The sequence below is a fragment of the Gobius niger genome, assembly GCF_951799975.1.
Source record: "Gobius niger genome assembly, chromosome: 24".
Classification (NCBI taxonomy): Eukaryota; Metazoa; Chordata; class Actinopteri; order Gobiiformes; family Gobiidae; genus Gobius; species Gobius niger.
The window spans coordinates 5868657-5888441 of NC_136875.1; the positions used below are offsets into that span (position 1 = coordinate 5868657).

The window sequence follows — 19785 nt, forward strand, 5'->3', positions numbered from 1 at the left end:
GGAAAAACCGTCTCTGAGACAAATCATTATCCGTAGCCATATTATTCACTAGTCATAATTGAATGTTAAGGATGAATGAAATTAGTCCTTGCAAAAGAAAAACGCTCGGTGTCTGTAATTTTCCGTGGAAGTGAATCAGAATCAGAATGAAGAAACTCCTGTGTGTGCGTCGTGTGCGTCAGGTCCCCGCGCCACGCCCACCCCCAGAGCCCGAGCGCGAGGAGGGGAGTACAAATAGCACGCGCGCGCTCAGGGTACACACTACGCATCTCGGTACTACCTACTTCAGCAAACACCGCAGGAAGAGAAGAGACGAGGAGACCGACGCAAGCATGGCACAAGGTAAGGCTCGGATACTTTGACTTGATAACAAAGGCAAAGCTAGCTTTTCCAAATGTTACTGTTGCACCACGATGAAGGTCCGAAAACTATCGCCCGAGATGGATGGAGATGACCTGCAGGGTTTGTTTCGGTCAGAACGTGCTTATGTCGTGGTCATTTTAGGCAAACACCAGCGATGTATAAAGTTTATAAAGCTGTAACAAGGAGTTTAGAGACTATAGGCCAGTGCAACGCCTCATTGTGCGTTTGTCGTGTTTTTGTTGTTTTTCGACGCTTTTTTTTAACACTTTTTGGTTGCGTTTTGCTGATGTTTTTGTCAAATTTTGTCGTTGCTTTTTTAACTTTTTGTTTTTGTTTAGCCGTTTCGTCATGTTTTTGTCATTTTTTGTCCATTTTTTGTAATTTTTTGTCAAATTTTTATCACTTTTTTGTATTTTTTTTGTCACATTTTGTCACATTTTTGTCACATTTTTGTCCGTTTTCCGTCAGTTATTCATCCAATTTTTGTCATTTTTTTGTTACATTTTGGTCATTTTTTTGTCAGTTTTCCGTCAGTTTTTCATCAAATTTTTGTCATTTTTTTGTTACATTTTTATCACATTTTTGTCATATTTTTGTATTTTTTTTGTCACATTTTGTCACATTTTTGTAAATTTTTTTGTCACATTTTTATCACATTTTGTCACATTTTTGTAATTTTTTTTGTCATTTTTTGTCACATTTTTGTCATTTTTCCGTCAATTTTTCATCAAATTTTTGTCATTTTTTTTGTTACATTTTGGTCATTTTTTGTAACATTTTTGTATTTTTTTTGTCACATTTTGTAACATTTTTGTCATTTTTTGTCAATTTCTTGTGACATTTTTTGTGACATTTTTGCCTCTTTTTCATCAATTTTTCGTCACTTTTTTGTCAATGTTTTCTCACTTTTTCCACCACATTTCCATCATTGTTTTCGTCTCTGTTTTGTCGCTATTTTCACAGCTTTTTTCCTGAAGCTTTTGGACTGGGATAAAGCCAAACTGGAGAAAAAGGTGCTCGGTTCAGGTGGGAGTTAAGGGGTTAACAACCATAACCCTCAATATTTCGTATGTACATTAAATTGCAAATTAATGTACAGACGATAGGCTAATACTAATACTACAGCCTATGTATTTCACTGCATTTTCTGTTTATAGTGGAGGCGCACGGAGTTGCCTTGTGTGCGAATTACGAAATGCGCAGTATTTAAATAAACACGCCTTACCTTGGAATTTGTTAACCTCTTAAACCCCACTTTAGCCAAGGAAGCGCATTTTCTCCAGTTCGGCTTTACCCAAATCTAAAAGCGTCTCGACTGGAGTTTACAGACTATAGGCCAGTGTAACGCCTCATTTGAAAGCACATTTTTTTGTCGCATTTTTGACACAATTGTGCGTTTGTCGTGTTTTTGTTGTTTTTCGCCGCTTTTTGATTGCGTTTTGCTGATGTTTTTGTCTGAATTTTTCGTTGCTTTTTTTTTAACGTTTTTTGTTTTGTTTTGCCGTTTCGTCATGTTTTTGTCACTTTTTTGTCACATTTTTTGTGGATCTCCTGTGGCTTTTTTCCATCACTCCTTAGTCGTGTGTTTCTTGTCTTATTATGGCTTTTCCGGCAAGTTTTCGCCGCTGTTTTCATCTTCGTTTTTGTCACTATTTTGACGTTTTTTTCCCAAAACGCTTCAAAGTAAGGTCAAAATGGAGAAAATGCGCTCCATTCAGAAGGGGGTTAAGAGAAGTACTTTTCAAACAAAACTTTTCTGTCATTTTTTTTTTCCGTTTTAGAGTTAAAGTTTGTCAATAATAATGTGTATCGTAATATTTCCAAGGCTCAATACAGTAAATCGAACTTCAAACTCTGTTATCGTGACAGGCCAATACTCTCAACCTTATATACTTTTACAGAGCCGTGGGAAGATATTTTAGTTAAAATTTACCCCCAAAATACTTTTTCTGTGCATAAATCCTATTTATTAACCTCTTAACTCCCGCCTGTACAGAGAGCATTTTCTCCAGTTCAGCTTTACCCAAATCCTGTAGGCCAGTGTAACGCCTCATTTGAAAGACCTACAAAACTAAATTGATCTTTTTCCTCACATCAGATTGTTTTTCATCACTTTTTTTGTTGGGCAGTCGTCTCATTTTTGGCACATTTTCGTGACTTTTTTGTCACTTTTTCGTCAATTTTTCGTAAATTTTTTTCTCACTTTTTTTTTCAATTTTTGTCATTTTTTCGTCAAATTATTCGCATTTTTTTGTCAAATTCTTATCACTTTTTCGTCCATTTTTTCTCAATTTTTCGTCAAATTTTTGTCACATTTTTGTAATTCTTTTGGTCATTTTTTTGTAATTTTTTTGTCAATAATTTTTCGTCACTTTTTTATCAATGTTTTCTCACTTTTTTGTCATATCTCCATCCTTGTTTTCGTCTCAGTTTTGTTGCTATTTTCTCACCTTTTTTCCAGAAGCTTTTGGATCGTGGTAAAGCTGGAGAAAATGTGCTCGGTTCAGGTGGGAGTTAAGGGGTTAATATTGCCTGCAGTTCACAAACTCTCCACCAGGGGGTGCTGCAGCGCCCTCAGCACCCTGGGTTCCCACGGCCTTGTACTTTTAAACCATTTGTCATGAAGTGGCCGTATTAGTACAGAAAACTTATATTTTTGCAAGTTTAAATGTGAAAAGTATCATTTCTGGTCCACTGCCTACTACAAAAGAAATGACAAAATGTAGTAGTAGTAGTAGTAGTAGTAGTAGCAGTAGTAGCAGCAGTAGTAGCAGTAGTGGTAGTAGTAGCAGTAGCTTGGATAACTCGTGGCTAAACTCCATACGTTCATGTAAGGACAGTCGGTCCCGGAGGTGGACCTGAAGTATTTTTGTGCCCCTGTTGTAGCTACACCTCATTAACGTGCTACCGTAGCGGAACAGCTGATCTGAAGGCTGCAGTGCGTATAAATACCTCAAACTACTGCGGTATTTCAAGTACTATATCGTCCCCCGGTGTACACTCATTCAAAGATCTGAAGATGTATTTTTGAAATGCTTTGTAGTACTTTGGTGTTTGATTCACACTTATTTTCATGTATTTATACGTGAGGGCAGCACTTGTTGTTGTGTCAGTATCAGTTAGTACGAGATTTGCTGCTCTTGAAGCCATAATATGTTGCAAAATCACCAAGGTCTTCCATCGCACTGACATTAAGAACATTTTGTGCTAAAATGTGCTAAGTTTTAGTCAGCATAGATACAGACGGCATCTCGTCATAGAAGGGGGCGTGGCTTCGCCAAGGGGGAAAATAGAATCTTTAGAGAAACACAATTTTTCACTCCTTTTAGCCATTTTCTGTCGGAATATGAACTTATTTATCACATAAATAAAGTCAAGTGTAAATCGGGCCCAAAAGGATATTTTGTCGCAACAGATTGTTCAGTAGAAGTGAAAAAACGGCAGTTGTAAAAAGCGCTAGCTAACCGTTAGCATTAGCCCGATGCTAACATGTAGCATCAAGTTAGCATTCTCCGTTATTCATGTATTTATGGGCTGTTGAACCTCTTTGCTCCTCCCCATGTCTTTGTATCATTATTTAGTAGAAAACTATATTCATAATTCAGCGTTTGTTACAGTAGTTTTTGAATAATTAGAGAAAAATTTCATTTTTTCAAAACTGTTTTCAAAAATGACCATATATGGGCGATTCCAGAGATGCCGTCTATATCTATTTCTCTCATTTAGATCAATTTTAGCCTTGTTTAGGTCCAGATTTTTTTCTTTTTTTTGTCAATCTTGTTTGAACACAATTTGATGAAAAAACACAGTAGTTGACGATTTTTGTTTAAACGTAATTAAAGTAGTGTTGCAATTATCCTTCTACCGGACATGGCTATTTTCACATATTTTGTACAAGCCTACAATACACCTTATTTTTTATCATTGTGACAAATCATCTAAAATTGCGTTTAAGTGCACCTTTTTTTAACACGTAAGATGCAAGATAGCAATATGAGAAGAAATGGCGGCAAGTGCGATCTATTAAATGTATATTGTAAGCCCCGCCCCCTTTGCAACTGTGAGCTCGCTCCCTCAACGAGTGGAGTTGAACGCATGTCGTAATGGGAGAGAAGTGCGCGTGTCTCCTTTTGATGCAATACCAAAAATCGGTTGCAATGTGCAGTGAAGAAATGTACTTAAGACATGCAACTAAGGGGACGCTACAACTAGCAAGGCTAAAGCATCTGTCACATCTGGAATCGGGAAACATTTCTGGAGCTACCTTAACTCATTGACTGCCTGCCATTTTCAAACCAGAGCGCTGCCCACTGCCAGGATTTTGACTGTTTTTTTCAAGACCCACAGAAAATTGAGTTCTAGGTCTATGTCAACTTTGAACACTTTGATGCTAATATTTTTTGCTTTAGTGACACCTCAAACTATAAAACAGAAGCACACTAAAGAGAAGCAAAAAAAACTGCTTCTCTCTCGTGTGTGCTGTGATGAAAGGCGCCGACGGACTCTATTTCCGGATTCGGGCTCAGGGTTAGCATTATTAGCATCCTAGTCAGCGGCTTTTTTAGGTTTAATACCTATCTGCTTCCTTGATCCTCCTCTTCCACCATGACTCAGCACTCTTACTACGAGAACCGAGCCTGATAAACCACACCCACCTTCTTTCTGCACGAAAGAAAGTGGGTCTGGCCACGCACGGTAAACAAGTTGTTGATTGGCGGCTAAGGCCGAACCAATCACGACCGTCACAGAGAAATGAGAAGGCTACGTCTCTCGCTGCACCTCCTATGTTTTTAGTTTAATTAACGTTAAAGGTCCTATATCATGCAAAATCGACTTTTTGGAGCTTTTAGCCATGTTGTTATGCTATTTCCTTATCAAAAACACCCCCAGAGTGGTTTGTGGCTTCATTCACGCAGCTCTCAGTAATCCTCCTGAATCCTGCTCTCTGAGGCTCCGCCCTCTCCTGGTGAACGACTGAGTGTTCAGTTGTGTCGTAACAACGGAACGGAAGTGCTCGACGTCTGTAATGCAATGTCTTAATTCTATGCTTACGGCCTGATTTTAATTTGTAAAACAGCTTTTTCATTATTTCTGTCGTAAGAGAGAAACAAAGAGTAAAAAATGAAAAGAAAAAAAAAAAAAAAAAAAAAAGGAAGTGCCCGAGGTGCTTCCAGGTCAGCTGTGGCCAAAACAAACACATCCCTGAGCGTCTGAACAGATCAGTCATGTTTGCGCTGCAGCTGTGAAGATGGAGCTCGTTACCTACTCTGGACATCTGTTCTTCATTCTTAACTAACGATAATGTCACGGACGGAGAAAAAGAAGCGCGTTTGGCTACGAGGACGAGGAGTTTATATTCAACCCTTTTCAGGAAGAGGCCACTCAGCTGTTTTTTTCTCCGGGATTCAGCGACTATCACCAAAATATTGTTTTTCTGTGACTGTCTCTGATGGATGTTTGGGGAACCATCGCCAGAATCAAAGTGGATTAACTTTTATAACCAACGCGAGTCCCATAATGTAAACAGCGATGGAGCAGAGGGTGAGTCAATCCAAACGCGGGTTAGCTTGTGTGTTAGCATATTAGCTTGTGTGTTAGCCATTTATGAAGCTGTGTGGCAGATCACAACTCCGTATAACTGCATCGTGAAGTGACTTCACTTATTGCTGTTTATTTATATTACGGTAAAGTATGCGCGGAGAGAGGGGGCGGAGTTAACTGAATCGAAGCGTTCTGTCTTCCGGGTTCGAAAAATACCTCCAGAAAACACTTATATTTATCACAAAAATGAGTGCTCCATAATGGTAGAGGTACAATATATCATATAAATGCCTATACTTAACTTTGGAATGGCTAAAATAGCATGATATAGCTCCTTTAACATCAGCCAAAACCAATCATGGATGAAGTAGTCAAGGATTTTGCCTCGCGTTCTCCGCGTGAGTTTATATTCACTTCATATTTTTTTAATTGGACACAGCTGTCGTCACGTCCGCTAATCGCTAATTGGTTTATTTCACTGACAATCTGTGCGCGTTAGGCCCGCCCCTTCAAACTGCTCCAATTGCTCCGTGACCAGACTAACTCTCTACATGGAATGGACAGGGAAGAGTATGGCAGAGCCCGGCAAACGAGATCCACCGCTAACCAAAACTCTCTGGATCATCTCCTACTCTCGTTGCCATAGTCCTTCCCTTGTCTGAGATCACGGTGTATCAAAACAAGTAGCCGCGGTTACTGCTTCTGCCTGTGATTGCATCCAAAGAGCACTGCTGCCACCTGCTGACTCAATAAAAAATGTCTACAAGGAAGATCTTCACATGGAATGCGCATTACGCTTTACTGCGCCAGTCCCCACTCAGAAACCTAATTGACATCTATAGACGTCATTGGCAGTCAGTGAGTTAAATGCCCAGTTCAGTGGACTAGTCATGCACCGGGTAACTTTACTTCTTATGTTAATTCCGTTTGAATTAAAATGTGGTAGAGAGAGGCTGCAGTGGCTCTGTCTCCCCCGCAGCTGTGGTTTTTCTGCAAGGTAACATATTAGTCATGATTAGAATGTAAACGTGCCAGATATTCCAGCAGCAGAAACAGCTTTTTGTAACAATGACCAGCAACAGCAGCTCATGAAACTCTTGGCAAACGAAAAGACGGACGGTGAACAAGTCTCACCTTGGCTTTCAAGTTCACAGGCACTGTTTTCAGCTTTTGTTTTGGCTTGAAAAGGGGAGAAAACATGCAGCACTCCATTACTTTCTATGGATAGCAATTGGAAGGAATGTCTGGTTGCTATGAGGTATTATTAGACAATGACTGTTTTGGGGCGGGGTTTTGCTAAAGGTCACTTATTATCTTTATCAAACCATTTCAAAACTAGGGCTGGACGAATATTGACAAAAATTACCATCTCAGTATTTTTGGGAACTTTCTCGGTAACGATAATAAAGTCATATTTTTGCAAACCATCAGAAATGTGCAAACATCTAAATTTACATCGCTTTGTCGCTCAAAAAATACACTAAAGGGCTTACCGCGTTTTCCCCCATTTGTTTTTCATACTTTCACAATTATTTTTTTCAACTTAATTTCCCAATCCATTTAAAATTTTCCCTAGTTTTCCCCCAATATTTCCACATTTTCCCCCTTTTTTCTTTCTTTTTCTATGAACTCGATATTGTAAATGTGTTGTCTTGTACTAAATAAGGAGTTGTCCATCAAAAAAGGACCAAAACAGAACTAAAGTAGCAAAACTAAACTAAGACTGTACTTTTGCGCGTGTGTTTTTGTTTTGGTTATATTAAATGTGCTCATTCATACAGTGATTTTGATTGGGTAGAAGATCTATGATAAGAATGTGTGGAACGGTGGTCCCAGTGGGAGCTGTGTGACTGCTACATGCTCAGAGCAGCTGGAGTCCAAACTAACTTCCTCCTGTTCGGGTTTATGAGCCCACAAAACACAGCACTGCTGATACTTCAGGAATACTTTAACAAATACTTTCCTTACCCCCGTGAACAGAGTAGAACATTAAAGGTCCTGTATTATGTTAGGCATTGGCCACTTCTTCATACCCGCCTTGGCCATTGTTATTTTTGTAAAACTTCAAAGTTCATTTTAACAGTGTTTTTCAGTAATAGATTTGAATTTGAGAGCTTCAATTTGAACACGCCACTTGACTAAACACTGACTCTTCTTGAGTTTCGTTGATCACGTTGTATAAATCTTGATCCTTGAGGTAAGGGGTAGTTGGAGTGTAAAGGAACAACTGAACTACTGGGACAATAAAGGTTGGGAACCACTGATGTAGGAAACAAAAGAGGGTGAAATAACCAATGGCCGCTGGTTGCACTGCTTTAAGACTGCGACGCTCGGGGCCGACATTGTCAGCCATTGCAGCCGTACCGCCATATGTGGGCGGCAAAACAAGCTAGTTTTGTATTAGTTTGCATTGTACTTTCCACACGTTTTAAGCAACTGTAAAGCCTGGTTCCTAATTTGGGGGAATTTGCTACAACTAGATATTCCTCCTGTATTAATGGGTTAGTTACAAAAACCCACCTGGTTTCTTTAATTGTAAGAAATATTGTAGTAATCTCGTATACTAATGAGGGCCGGACTTTGATTGACAGGCCGTTAGCATGAAAGGTAGCGGCGCGGGCGTGGCTACGACCGAACTACACGCCCCGTGAGAGCCAAGTCTACAATGAAGATCTCGCCTTTATGCCCTTTTTAGGAACATGCTCTGTCACAGCAGGAGGAGTCTGTAAATCCGGTTTTATGGTAAACATGGAGGATTAAGGAGATGGAGTCTTTTAACACATTGAGTGTCGCGCTGTTTTCATGTTTTCATGATATTTGTAGCACCACAGCACATGCTATGCTATAGCTATGGACACATGCTCTGACCAGTTTGAAAGGGGAGACTCTAAGCTCTCAGCAGGTGAAAACCATTTAATTCTACGTGCCTCAGTTTCTGAGAATTTCTAAGCTAAACAGAGGCTAGTTTTGATCAAACTCAAAATCTAGAAACAGAGATATCATGTGTTTTATGAAACACAACTGTCTCCCTCATTTCACTCTCTTCACTGAGCTGTGGCTGAAAACAGAGGCTTAAGAAAAATAATGAGAATGTCTGGGCGTGAGTTTCAAGTTGTTTTAAGCGAACATAGAGCTGAAATATTGTGACACAAATGCGTTGCGAGCTGAGGATGCGGCGGTGACGCGCGGTAAACGGTGCTCGCGTCTGACACAAGGTTTATTTTTAGATCAGACAAAACTGTCGGCTTGTTGACCTCATTGGTCTGCGATTATGAGGCCGACTGATAAAAAATAAAGAGCGACCTGAAGCACAGAGTGTGGAGATCGTTGTTCCAACGCATGGGGGCCAAAAACTAATTATTTCATTTCAATGTGTTAATATTATGTCTATGGAATTAACTAGAAATATGTTTTATATTTTTAATTCTTTCAAATGGCCACCCTTTATTTTTTGGCATTTTCTCAATGAGCTTCATTAGGTCGTCCCTGAAATGGTTTAACTGAAGCCAAAGCCATTTCTGTGACGGCATTGTGAAGCTCACTGAGAAAAAAGCAATAATCAAAGCAAAATTATTTATTTCCCAGAGTGCTTTGACTCCAGGCGGAGTCCACCTGAGCGCTTTAAATAGAGGACATAAAGTGATCACATGAGTGTTATTATCACCGTGACTACGATGTATCATGTGATTTCTTCTTTGGCTTTATATTTTAACTCAGTTAGTTAATTGTAACAGTTAATCAGTTAACCATGAACATCCTTAGTATTATAAAATGCAGTTCTACCAAACGTCAGCAGAGGGCACACATTTTTATTAAAAGAAATTTGCCGGCAAACATTTGGTCCCTTTATGAGACCACGAACTTCATGTGGGCCTGGTTAAAAAATGCTCACGTTTTTCTCATTATTAAGGCTCACAACATAAAAGCTCTTCTCTCTAAGTCAGCTGGGTTTTGTTGAGTCTCCAGGTTAAAGATTCCCTTCATATATTTGAGACGCTTAACATTTGGAGCTGGCACTGGAGCATATTTTGAGGTGCGTGTGGGAGTGTTGCACTTCATTGCTTCAGGCGTTACGCAGCACTGACATCAGTTTAATTTCTTGCCTGGACTTCAAAGGTCCTGTGAGTGACCATGCCTCCACCGCATTAGCAGGAATCATAATTGTGTTGATGTTTGGTTCCCGGCCTCACAATAATCCCTTTTTAAAAACAGCTCGGTCACAGTGACTGCCCTGTGCGTCTGCTGGGAGTAAACCTGTTTATTTTCTCATTCAAAGGGCATTTTCGCTCTGGACTTCATGACTCCGCCAATCCTGTTTTCATTTCCATTTTAGGATTTCTCTCAGCCCTGCCTCTGGAGAAACACTAACACAGCTTTCGTGAGTGCTTTAAGATCATACTCTGCTCACAGTGCACATATTTAATACTCACAGCATTCATCAAAGGGCCTGTGTGATCGGGGTTACGTCATTAAGACACCTGTTTCTGAAGAAAGTCTGCGAAGAGTTAAGGTTCGGCTTTTACGTAAGCGCAGATGAATGGGCAGGTGCTTCTCGAGTGTGTGGACGCTTCTGGAGAGCAGTTTGACACTGAACAGGCAAGTATGGATTTTTATGAAAGGGGGGGGAGGGACGACTTCGAAGGGCAAAGTATGAACTCATCTCCCAGGGTTTCTGAACGTCCAGAAATCCTCCTGTTTGTCGGTGCAAGGAAACAATGTCCATGGAGGTCAGTGCATTTTAGAAAGCGCACTTTTCCCTGAGTACCTGCTCCAATCCCGACACTGAGACTGATGAGAACCAGTCCGGGCGTTCATTGGCCTCGGTGCGGATCCCTCACATGGGTTTGATCATGTTCAGGTGTCTGCGGGTGATTTATCGTGCGTCGTCGTCAATGTGAGGCTCATGAAAAACAGATTGCGAACTTACACAACTGCAGATATCTCACATATTACTACTGTAATGCTAAAGCTGCTGCTACTACTACAAACTAGAGAGGCACCAATCTGTATTTTTGGTCGCCGATGCCGAAACTGGGAGTTGCTGGGATCCGATATTAACCGGTACTTAGAGACTTTCTTAGAAGTTGCTGCTGTGAGTGATTAAGTGAATGATCCTCTTTTCTCCAGTGTGAGATCAATAAAGTCTCATCTTTTCTTGCAAACCAGATGTTACGGATCAATTACTGTATCTTTCAATAAACTGGATGGAAAAACATTAAACAAGGCTACACTAAACATACTCGACTATATCAGGCTTTAGGTCATATTCATATAAATAACACATAAAGTGCCGATCTACAGGGGGCTGGAGCCCAGGGACCTACCATAGTCTAGGGCCTATCAGAATTATTGAACCATTTTGCATTTAAAATACCTTATATTTGAGCAGCATCTGCTTCGTGGTTTGTATAAGCTACGCAGCGGCGGAGTGATCTCCTAGAAAATAGTCCCTCAAAATGCATTTTATTATTTATTTGTATTTATTTATTTATTTTTTGAGCAGTTTACATTTCACATTATTTACAACATTCACATCCACATTATTCTTTCACAGGAGCTCAAAAAAAAGGAGTCGGCTGAAGCTAGAAGCTTATATACGCCGACCCCGTAATCAATGTAATAAACATTTACATTTCCCGGTGATCCTGCACAATCCGTCTGTATCCAAAATAATAAATCAGAAAAACTCGATTAGTACTCAATTTCATTTACTCAAGTACGTGAATTTGAGTAACATTTTAAAGTAAATGTGTAATTGTACTTAGCGTATTTCATCCATACAGTACTTTTAACTTTTAACTGTACTTTTGCGTGAATAAAAATAATAGTTGCATTTACCATCTGAGGAAAAGCTTCAAAACGGCATCAAGAAACAACATTTACCAAAGGATTACAACACTGAATCTGGGTTTATCATTCCAGCAACATCAGAATGTCCATAAACAGGCAGATTTATGTGTTTATGTGACATTTATGTGGTTAGTCTGGTGTTATAAGTGATTTCCCTCAGGTGCTCTGTGGAGCGGGTCAGACTGTTTTTAATGCAGGCTAGCTGATACCATAGACATGTGCTAGCCTTGCATTAGCCTAGTGCCACGAAACTCTTCAAACATAAGAACTGCATGAATTACAAAAAAATATCTCCAGGTATTAGCAACACTCTGGATAACTAAGAAATGAGGCCCTATGTCAAAAATCCTGAAATATCCCTTTAAGGTGGGCATGGAACCAATCATAGTTTCTGTCCCAGCTTTCAATATTTGCTGCTAGCATTAAGGTCAAGGTATGCTTTAATCCCTGTGTGGGAAATTTGTTCTCTGCATTTGACCCATCCTCAATGGCACTGAGTCAACGTGGGCCGGCGCTCAGGGACCCATCTCCGGATGTGGAGACAGGAAACACCTGATTGGAAGATTGCCCTGTTGTACATGTTTTTGGTGGTAGGGGAAACTGGAGTACCCGGAGGAAACGCACACAGACACGGGGAGAACATGCAAACTCCACACAGAAAGGATGGGAATCGAACCTGGGACCCTCTAGCTGTGAAGCACAAGCGCTAACCACTGCACTACTTTTAAAATGGTGAGATCCAAAACAGGTATAGGTGCAGTATCGGGTATTTGGAATCGACCCCCGATGCGGTATGTTTTTCCAGTATCTGCTTCGATATCTGATGATACAAATAGTACTAAATGGTGCTTTTGCTCAAAAATCCCTTATCAATATGCTGCATTCATAATGACATGCTGCCTTCTCTGACTACAACTGCTCTTCTACTACTCCTATACTATAGAGCAGGGGTGCCCAAAGTGGGGCACGCGGACCAAATTTGGCCCGCCGGAACAATTAGGTTGACCCGCCAGAGAGTGACCTACTTTTGCGCCGCACCTGGTTAATGCTAACTCTTTCCCATTCATTCTCAATGGCAAATATAGATGCACTTCACTTTTTGGCCATCAGTGACAAATTGGGGGCGCTGTTTCACTCCTTTCGCAAAGTTAAGGAAACACTGTTCTGGTGTCTTGGTGTTTAGCAATCACAGAGCGTCGTAGCATCAACTTTCACAGTTTTCCAACTTTTTTTTGCAAAAATCGTTGACATCTATGACTTATAAAAGAATTTATGCTGAACTGACACTCTCAAAATGATGTAATATGGCATTTTCTTTGACTTAAAGAAATGAATGAGCTAAAGTCACTGTAGGTACTGCAGGCACAGGTGATGTTGTTTACATTTTGCTCTATATTGCTGCAATAATTGATTTTGTTCTACTAAAACTAGGCTTTTGTAGCATGTTAACCTTAACTCCCACCTGAACCGAGCACTTTTTCTCCAGTTTGGCTTTACCCCAATCCAAAAGCTTCTGGAAAAAAGGTGAGAAAATAGCAACAAAACTGAGACGAAAACAATGATGGAAATGTGACAAAAAAGTGAGAAAACACTGACAAAAAAATGACAAAAATTTGATGAAAAATTGACAAAAAAATGACAAAGTTACAAAAATGGGTTGAATACCCAACAAAAAAATGATGGAAAAAAAATCTGATGACGTGAGGAAAAAGATCCTCTCGGTTCAGGCGGGAGTTAAGAGGTTAATTGCATAGATTGAATTAAATGCAAAGGTATACCAAAAAAGAAAATAAAGTAACTAGTATTATTTGCAGTTATATGTTATTCACGCTTGACATCGCCGTGTTTGGCCCGCGACCCACAGACGCTTTTTCATTTTGGCCCTCAGAGACAAAAAGTTTGGGCACCCCTCCTATCGAGACTATATTTTCCTCTAAGAAAAGTCTGTGTGAGCGGCGCATGCTTTCCATTCTGTCACTAAGATGTGAAGTTACTGCAGTCGGTTACTCTCCTGTGTGCTTGAATGTACTGACTGAGCCTCGATCACAGTCCATCTTCTTATGCAGCGTCTTTCACTGAACACTGGTAAAAGCATCCCCGTTCCTTCACACCTCCCCCTCTATGGTACCAGACATTTTACTGGCCTCTGTTGATTTGAACACAAGAGACCGGGCAGAGAACTCCTCTTTACACATGTTTTCAGTCGGATTGCGATGCAGTTCTTGTTCTTTAGTGAGGGAGGCGGCCCAGAGGTGTGTCCCGCTGCGCTCTACTCCAGATGTGCAGATGAAGTCATGCAAAGTCCTGTTTCTGATGCGGCCCAGGCTTGTTGGTGTGGATATTTTCTTTTATAGCTTTTATTAAAGGGACTATACAGAGTTTAAAAGAGTGTATGTATTTTTTTGTGATTCATGCAGTTCTTATGTTTGAAGAGTTTCGTGGCGCTAGGCTAGTACAAGGCTAGCACATTTCTATGGTATCAGCTAGCCTGCATTAAAAACAGTGTGACCAGCTCCACAGTGCACCTGAGGCAAATCACTTATAACACCAGACTAACCATATAAATGTCTGTGTCCATAGAGTAATTTTAACCATTTTGCATTTAAAATGCCTTATATTTGAGCAGCATCAGCTTCGTGGTTGTATAAGCTACGCAGCGGCAGAGTGATCTGCAAGAAAATAGTCCCTCAAAATGCGATCATTCATGTGATGCAAGTCAGTTATATTCCAAAAATTATTCTAGGTACCAGCAACACTCTGGAGAACTAGGAAATGAGGCCCTATGTCAGAAATCCTGAAATATCCCTTTAATATCGAAACTGCAGTTCCACGTAAGACCTGAGGTGGCAGTAGTGAGTATAAAACAACCACTTTGCATATACAAAAACACAAAAACACTACGAAAAATTATAGAAAAAATGTGACAAAAACACAACAAAAAGCCACAAAAAGTAATGAAAAAAACAACAAAAATATCACAAAAAATGTGGCGACTTGACAAAGCTACAATCACTTTTGTAGGTCTTTGCTTTCAAATGAGGTGTTACATTGTTGCTCTCCAGTCGAGAAGCTTTTAGATTTGGGTAAAGCCAAACTGGAGAAAATGTGCTCCGTTAAGGCGGGTGGTAAGTGTCACATTTACGCTCATTTGGGCCAGGCTGGTCAGAGTCCAGGGCTGTTTTTCAGTCCCAGTCCGCCCCTGGATTGAAGTAATTTATAATCTTAACAATATTATTGTGATATTTTACCAAACCATTTCAACATGATATGTTCCATTCAAATTAAGCCCAAAACGCAAGATTTTCAGCTAGCAGAAGTCAAAAAGTAAAAAAACCCACTAAATCAGGATCTAAAACTTTTTTGTATGAGTTTGCGAAATAAGTCGATCTCAGATGAAGACTTTAGTGATGCTGCGATATATTGTGGCTTCTTGAGATACATAATGCATCACCTTGTATCGCCTTCCTTTGAAACCCAAAATAACCAGGCAGAATTTGAAATTTTACAGATTTATTCAATGATTCACACAAATCCGCTCTGAAACAATCTTTGTAACTAAGATATCAACAAAATAAAACCATACATTTAAACTTCCAAGCATTATTTTGATTTTGTGATTGAAACTTTTGGCAATTTGGGCCATTGTCTTATGCTTAAAGTGTCTTATATTTATATTTTTAAAAATATGTATTGACTTGGAATACATTATCTTCCAAATTGATGTAATATTTTTTATTTTTCATGTTATTCTCCCCCTTTTCACTTGTAGTGCCTCCCCTTAATCATCGAAATGGCATCAAAAAGCATGAATTTGACCTGCTTCTTCCTCTACAAACACTTGATAACATTCTCAAATGTCACAATTGTTTATGCTCGGCCGGGACGGCGTTCTTTTAGTTTTAAAACACGTGTTTTAGTTTTAAACATGACGAGCAGTTGGCAGTGGGCTGGTGACGACACACACAGGGCTAAACCAGGTCAAGTGTGGACTTAAATATCACCGCCACGACAAATACCACAGGACAGGACAGAAGACAGACCGGGAGAAGAATGTCGATACAGAAGGAGGGCGGGTGGTCTGCATTCCTGCCTGGCAGCCACAAGGTCCCAGGTTTGATTCCCAGACCAGGAGAGACTGCAATGGACAGTAACAGCTCACAGTAGGGCTGCTCGATTATTGAAAAAATAATAATCACGATTATTTTTGTCATAATTGAAATCACGATTATTTGTTGCCTTTAAAAAAAGTCAAGTCAAAACACTATGATGATATTTTATGTTTCCTGAACAGTCATAAAAGTACAAAGGATTTCAAGTACGCCTTGATTGAAGAGAGGTCTCTGTTTCACACCTGCCCCCTGCTGGCCAGCCCTCACACCTGCGCAAGCAAACTGAGCAGCGCGGCCTGATGACATCATCACACAGCACTGTTTGTTTTTATGTCAGGCAAAAGCATGAGCCATGGCACGTGAAAAGCGAAGGGAAAATAATCCCAGCGGCCTGAAATAACGCAAGTCTGCTTTGCAAAAAATATATATATAATTGATTTTTTGCGATTATGCTAATTTTGTAATCGTTTACTGTTGGAATCGAAATCGTAATCGAATTTCGATTAATTGCACAGCCCTAGCTCACAGTTTAGATGGAGCCATATTTATTCAATAATTTATAACAAAATATTGAGCTTTAAAATGAACAAGACAGTCAGTGTTCACAGAAAAGAAGACATTTTGTTATTGGGACAGAACGAGAACCTGTCCTTAGCTTTTAAATGGGGCCCCTAAGACATATATTAAAGGAATAGGCCACCGTTTTTACATACTGAGATATGTTCTTACCTGAGCTTTGACGAGTTCTTTAGGACCTGTCTGGTCTTCACGCGTGCCTTCAGTCACGTAAACACAGCGCAGACGGCGTTAGCATTTAGCCTCTCCCTCTCTCCACTATAGCTCCAAAACAGGTCAAGATAGAAGCTACCAAGCTCTTCCACGTTTTCCCTATTTAAATATGGTTACGTGAAGGGTTCCACTACAAAGTATAATTACACAAAATTAAACAATGTGGATTTTCTAAGCGGATAAAAGGGGGAACTAGATTGTAAGGCGTAATAATACCAGAAGTAGTTCGAAATCCGCGCAGTAATCTTCACTTTACTGTGCGGATGCCAATATAGGAACAGAACTCTGATGCCTTTGCAGCGTCTACTCAGGCTTCAGAGGACATCAAATTCAAACGGTAGGACGTGGACGTGACCAATGACTTGGGAATTGACCTTCTCACCTCTGAAGCCAAAATCCGCTGTATTTGTGTAGCTGGTGCATCAACAATTGCTCACGTTGCCTCACAGCCTGTAGTAAAGTCATAACCTTGGTTCTATAATGAATTAATGGGCTAATAGATACAGAGGGCATCCCTGAATCACCCATATAGATACAGACGGCATCTCATCATAGAAGGGGGCATGGCTTCGCCGAGGGGGAAATTAGAATCTTTAGAGAAACACAATTTTTCTCTTTTTTGCCATGTTCTGGTGGAATATGAACTTATTTATCACATAAATAAAGTCCAGTGTAAATCGGGCCCAATTGGATATTTTCTCACAGCAGATTGTTCAGTAGAAGTGAAAAAACGCAGTTGTAGCAAGCGCTAGCTAACCGTTAGCATTAGCCCGATGCTAACATGTAGCATCAAGTTAGCATTCTCCGTTATTTATGTATTTATGGGCTGTTGAACCACTTTGCTCCTCCTCATGTCTTTGTATCATTATTTAGTAGAAAACTATATTCATAATTCAGCGTTTGTTAAAGTAGTTTTTGAATAATTAGAGAAAATTCAAAAAAATTCAAAATTGTTTTCCCCCTTAACTGTTTTCAAAAATGACCATATATGGGCGATTCATCTGTATCTATATAGTCATGTTTGAAAACAGTCAAGGGGGAAAAGAATTTAGAAAAAAATGTTCAAAAATTATTCAAAAACTGCTTTAACAAACGCTGTATTATGAATATCGTTTCTACTAAATAAAGATACAAAGACATGGAGTGGAGCAAAGTGGTTCAACAGCCCATAAATACATAAATAACGGAGAATGCTAACTTGATGCTAACGGTTAGCTAGCGCTTGCCACAACTGCCGTTTTTTCACTTCTACAGAACAATCTGCTGTGAGAAAATATCCATATGGGCCCGATTTACACTTGACTTTATTTATATGTGATAAATAAGTTCATATTCCACCAGAAAATGGCTAAAAGATTCTATTTTCCCCCCTTCTATGACGAGTTGCTGTCTGTATCTATCGCAACACACCTGCAAATGCTAACTTGGCTAGTGCTAACCTCTACAGCAGCTGCTAAAACAGAATTTACTCCAAGAAAAGAATGACCTCTTTTGCTTCCATGTCATCTTTAGAGTAGAGTCAGAAGAACTCTAACAAACAGCGGTAATCGGAGCTAAAGTAAGTCCTTTTGCTCGTGCATATTAAGTAGCCATGTGCTCTGGGTGTGACCCTTCATAGTAATAAAATATAATAACTAGGAAGGCCTTTAGACAGCAATAGGAAATGAATATCATGGGTCTCTGTGAGTGTTATAATACTGCTGCTGTGGTGTCAAAATGCTAGGAAATACTTGTATATTTGTATATTTATGTGCGAAACCACAACTCGACTCAATGTTGACCAAGCACGTATTTCGGAAGTGAGGAATTCCGGAACTAAAAAGTGCAAAAGTTAAGACACAAACAAATGGATGAAGTGCAGATAAAATATATTTAGGCCTTGGATGTATTACAAACATCAGCACTCTGCCCCCTGCTGGAATAAGAATGTATTTGTGTGTGTGTGTGTGTTTGCAGAGCTGGACATCGAGCGCGTGTGTTTGGAGTTTGAGTTCAACAACGTGGACCACCGCACGGATCTGAACGGAGTGGATCGTCTCATCGTGAGGAGAGGGCAGCCCTTCTCCATCAGCCTGTACCTCCGCTCGGGAGGGTACCAGCCAGGCGCCAGCTCCCTGACCTGTGTGGCCGAGACCGGTGAGGCCCACGTCCTGATGGATGCTGTGTTATTTCTTCATGAGTTATGGAGGCAGCATCTGGAGAGGAGCAATCATGTTACAAATAGACTCAGAGCGTATAAAAAAGCCATAAAAGAGCAACAAAAAAGTGACAAAAATACAACAGAAAAATGGCATAAAAAGCAACAAAAAGGTGGAAAAAATAAATTTAATAAATAAGGTTCAGGTCAGTTTTGTAGATCTTAGCTTTAAACTAAGGCATTACACTGGCCTATAGGCTGTGAGCTCTCCAGTAAAAGTGGATTCTAAGCAAGTAAAAAACATCTTACTTTAAGAAATAAGTTCTTATTTTTTCCCTAAAAAGTAATAATGTCTCACTGAGCAAAGTTTTCTTGAGAAAAAAAATCTTGTTTTAGGAAATAAAATCTAGCCATTTCTTGTTCAGATATATTTGCTCAAAAACATGCTTATTTTTCTTGTAACAAGAAATAAAAAGCTTTAGACAAAGAATATTTTTCTTATTTTAAGAAAAACTAAGATCACAACAACTCTTACTTTAAGAACTGATTCTCACAGTTAGATAATACATTCCATTCTTTGAAGTGGGCGGCTCGGTGGCACAGCAGTTAGAGCCTCAATATTTTCCTTAAATATTAGCATTTATTAAGAACATTTTGCTCAAAAATGTGTGTCATTTAGAAAATTGTACTTAAATCAAGCAACATTTAAGTAAAATACCCCACAATTTTTCACTAAATAAGAATGTCTTCCTTAAATTATCCCATTTTCTGAGGACATTTTGCTTAAATCGAGCTGTTTATTTGTTATTGTTATTCTTAAATGTAGTGTTTCTGTCTTGTTTTATGATGAGAAAAATATTCTAGAAATAAGAATTCTTAGCAAGAAAAAAATGCTGACCCCATTGGCAGAATTTTTTCCTTAAAACAAAACAAACTGTCTTATTTTAAGATTTTTTTCCTTGTTTTTAGTAGGGTACTTTTTGCAGAGTGGGTAAA

At 39.5% G+C, this 19785-nt stretch overlaps 1 protein-coding gene across 1 annotated transcript in view; it reads left to right on the forward strand.

The window, feature by feature from the left end:
- The first annotated feature begins 282 nt into the window (after nt 1-282).
- The window catches only part of tgm2b (transglutaminase 2b), a 35710-nt gene continuing 16207 nt past the window's right edge, over nt 283-19785 (forward strand). The window contains exons 1-2 of the mRNA XM_079582176.1: nt 283-342; nt 18609-18788. Of these exons, the coding sequence (XP_079438302.1) occupies nt 333-342; nt 18609-18788 (190 nt within the window). The 5' untranslated portion in view covers nt 283-332. The remainder of the gene's footprint in view (nt 343-18608; nt 18789-19785) is intronic.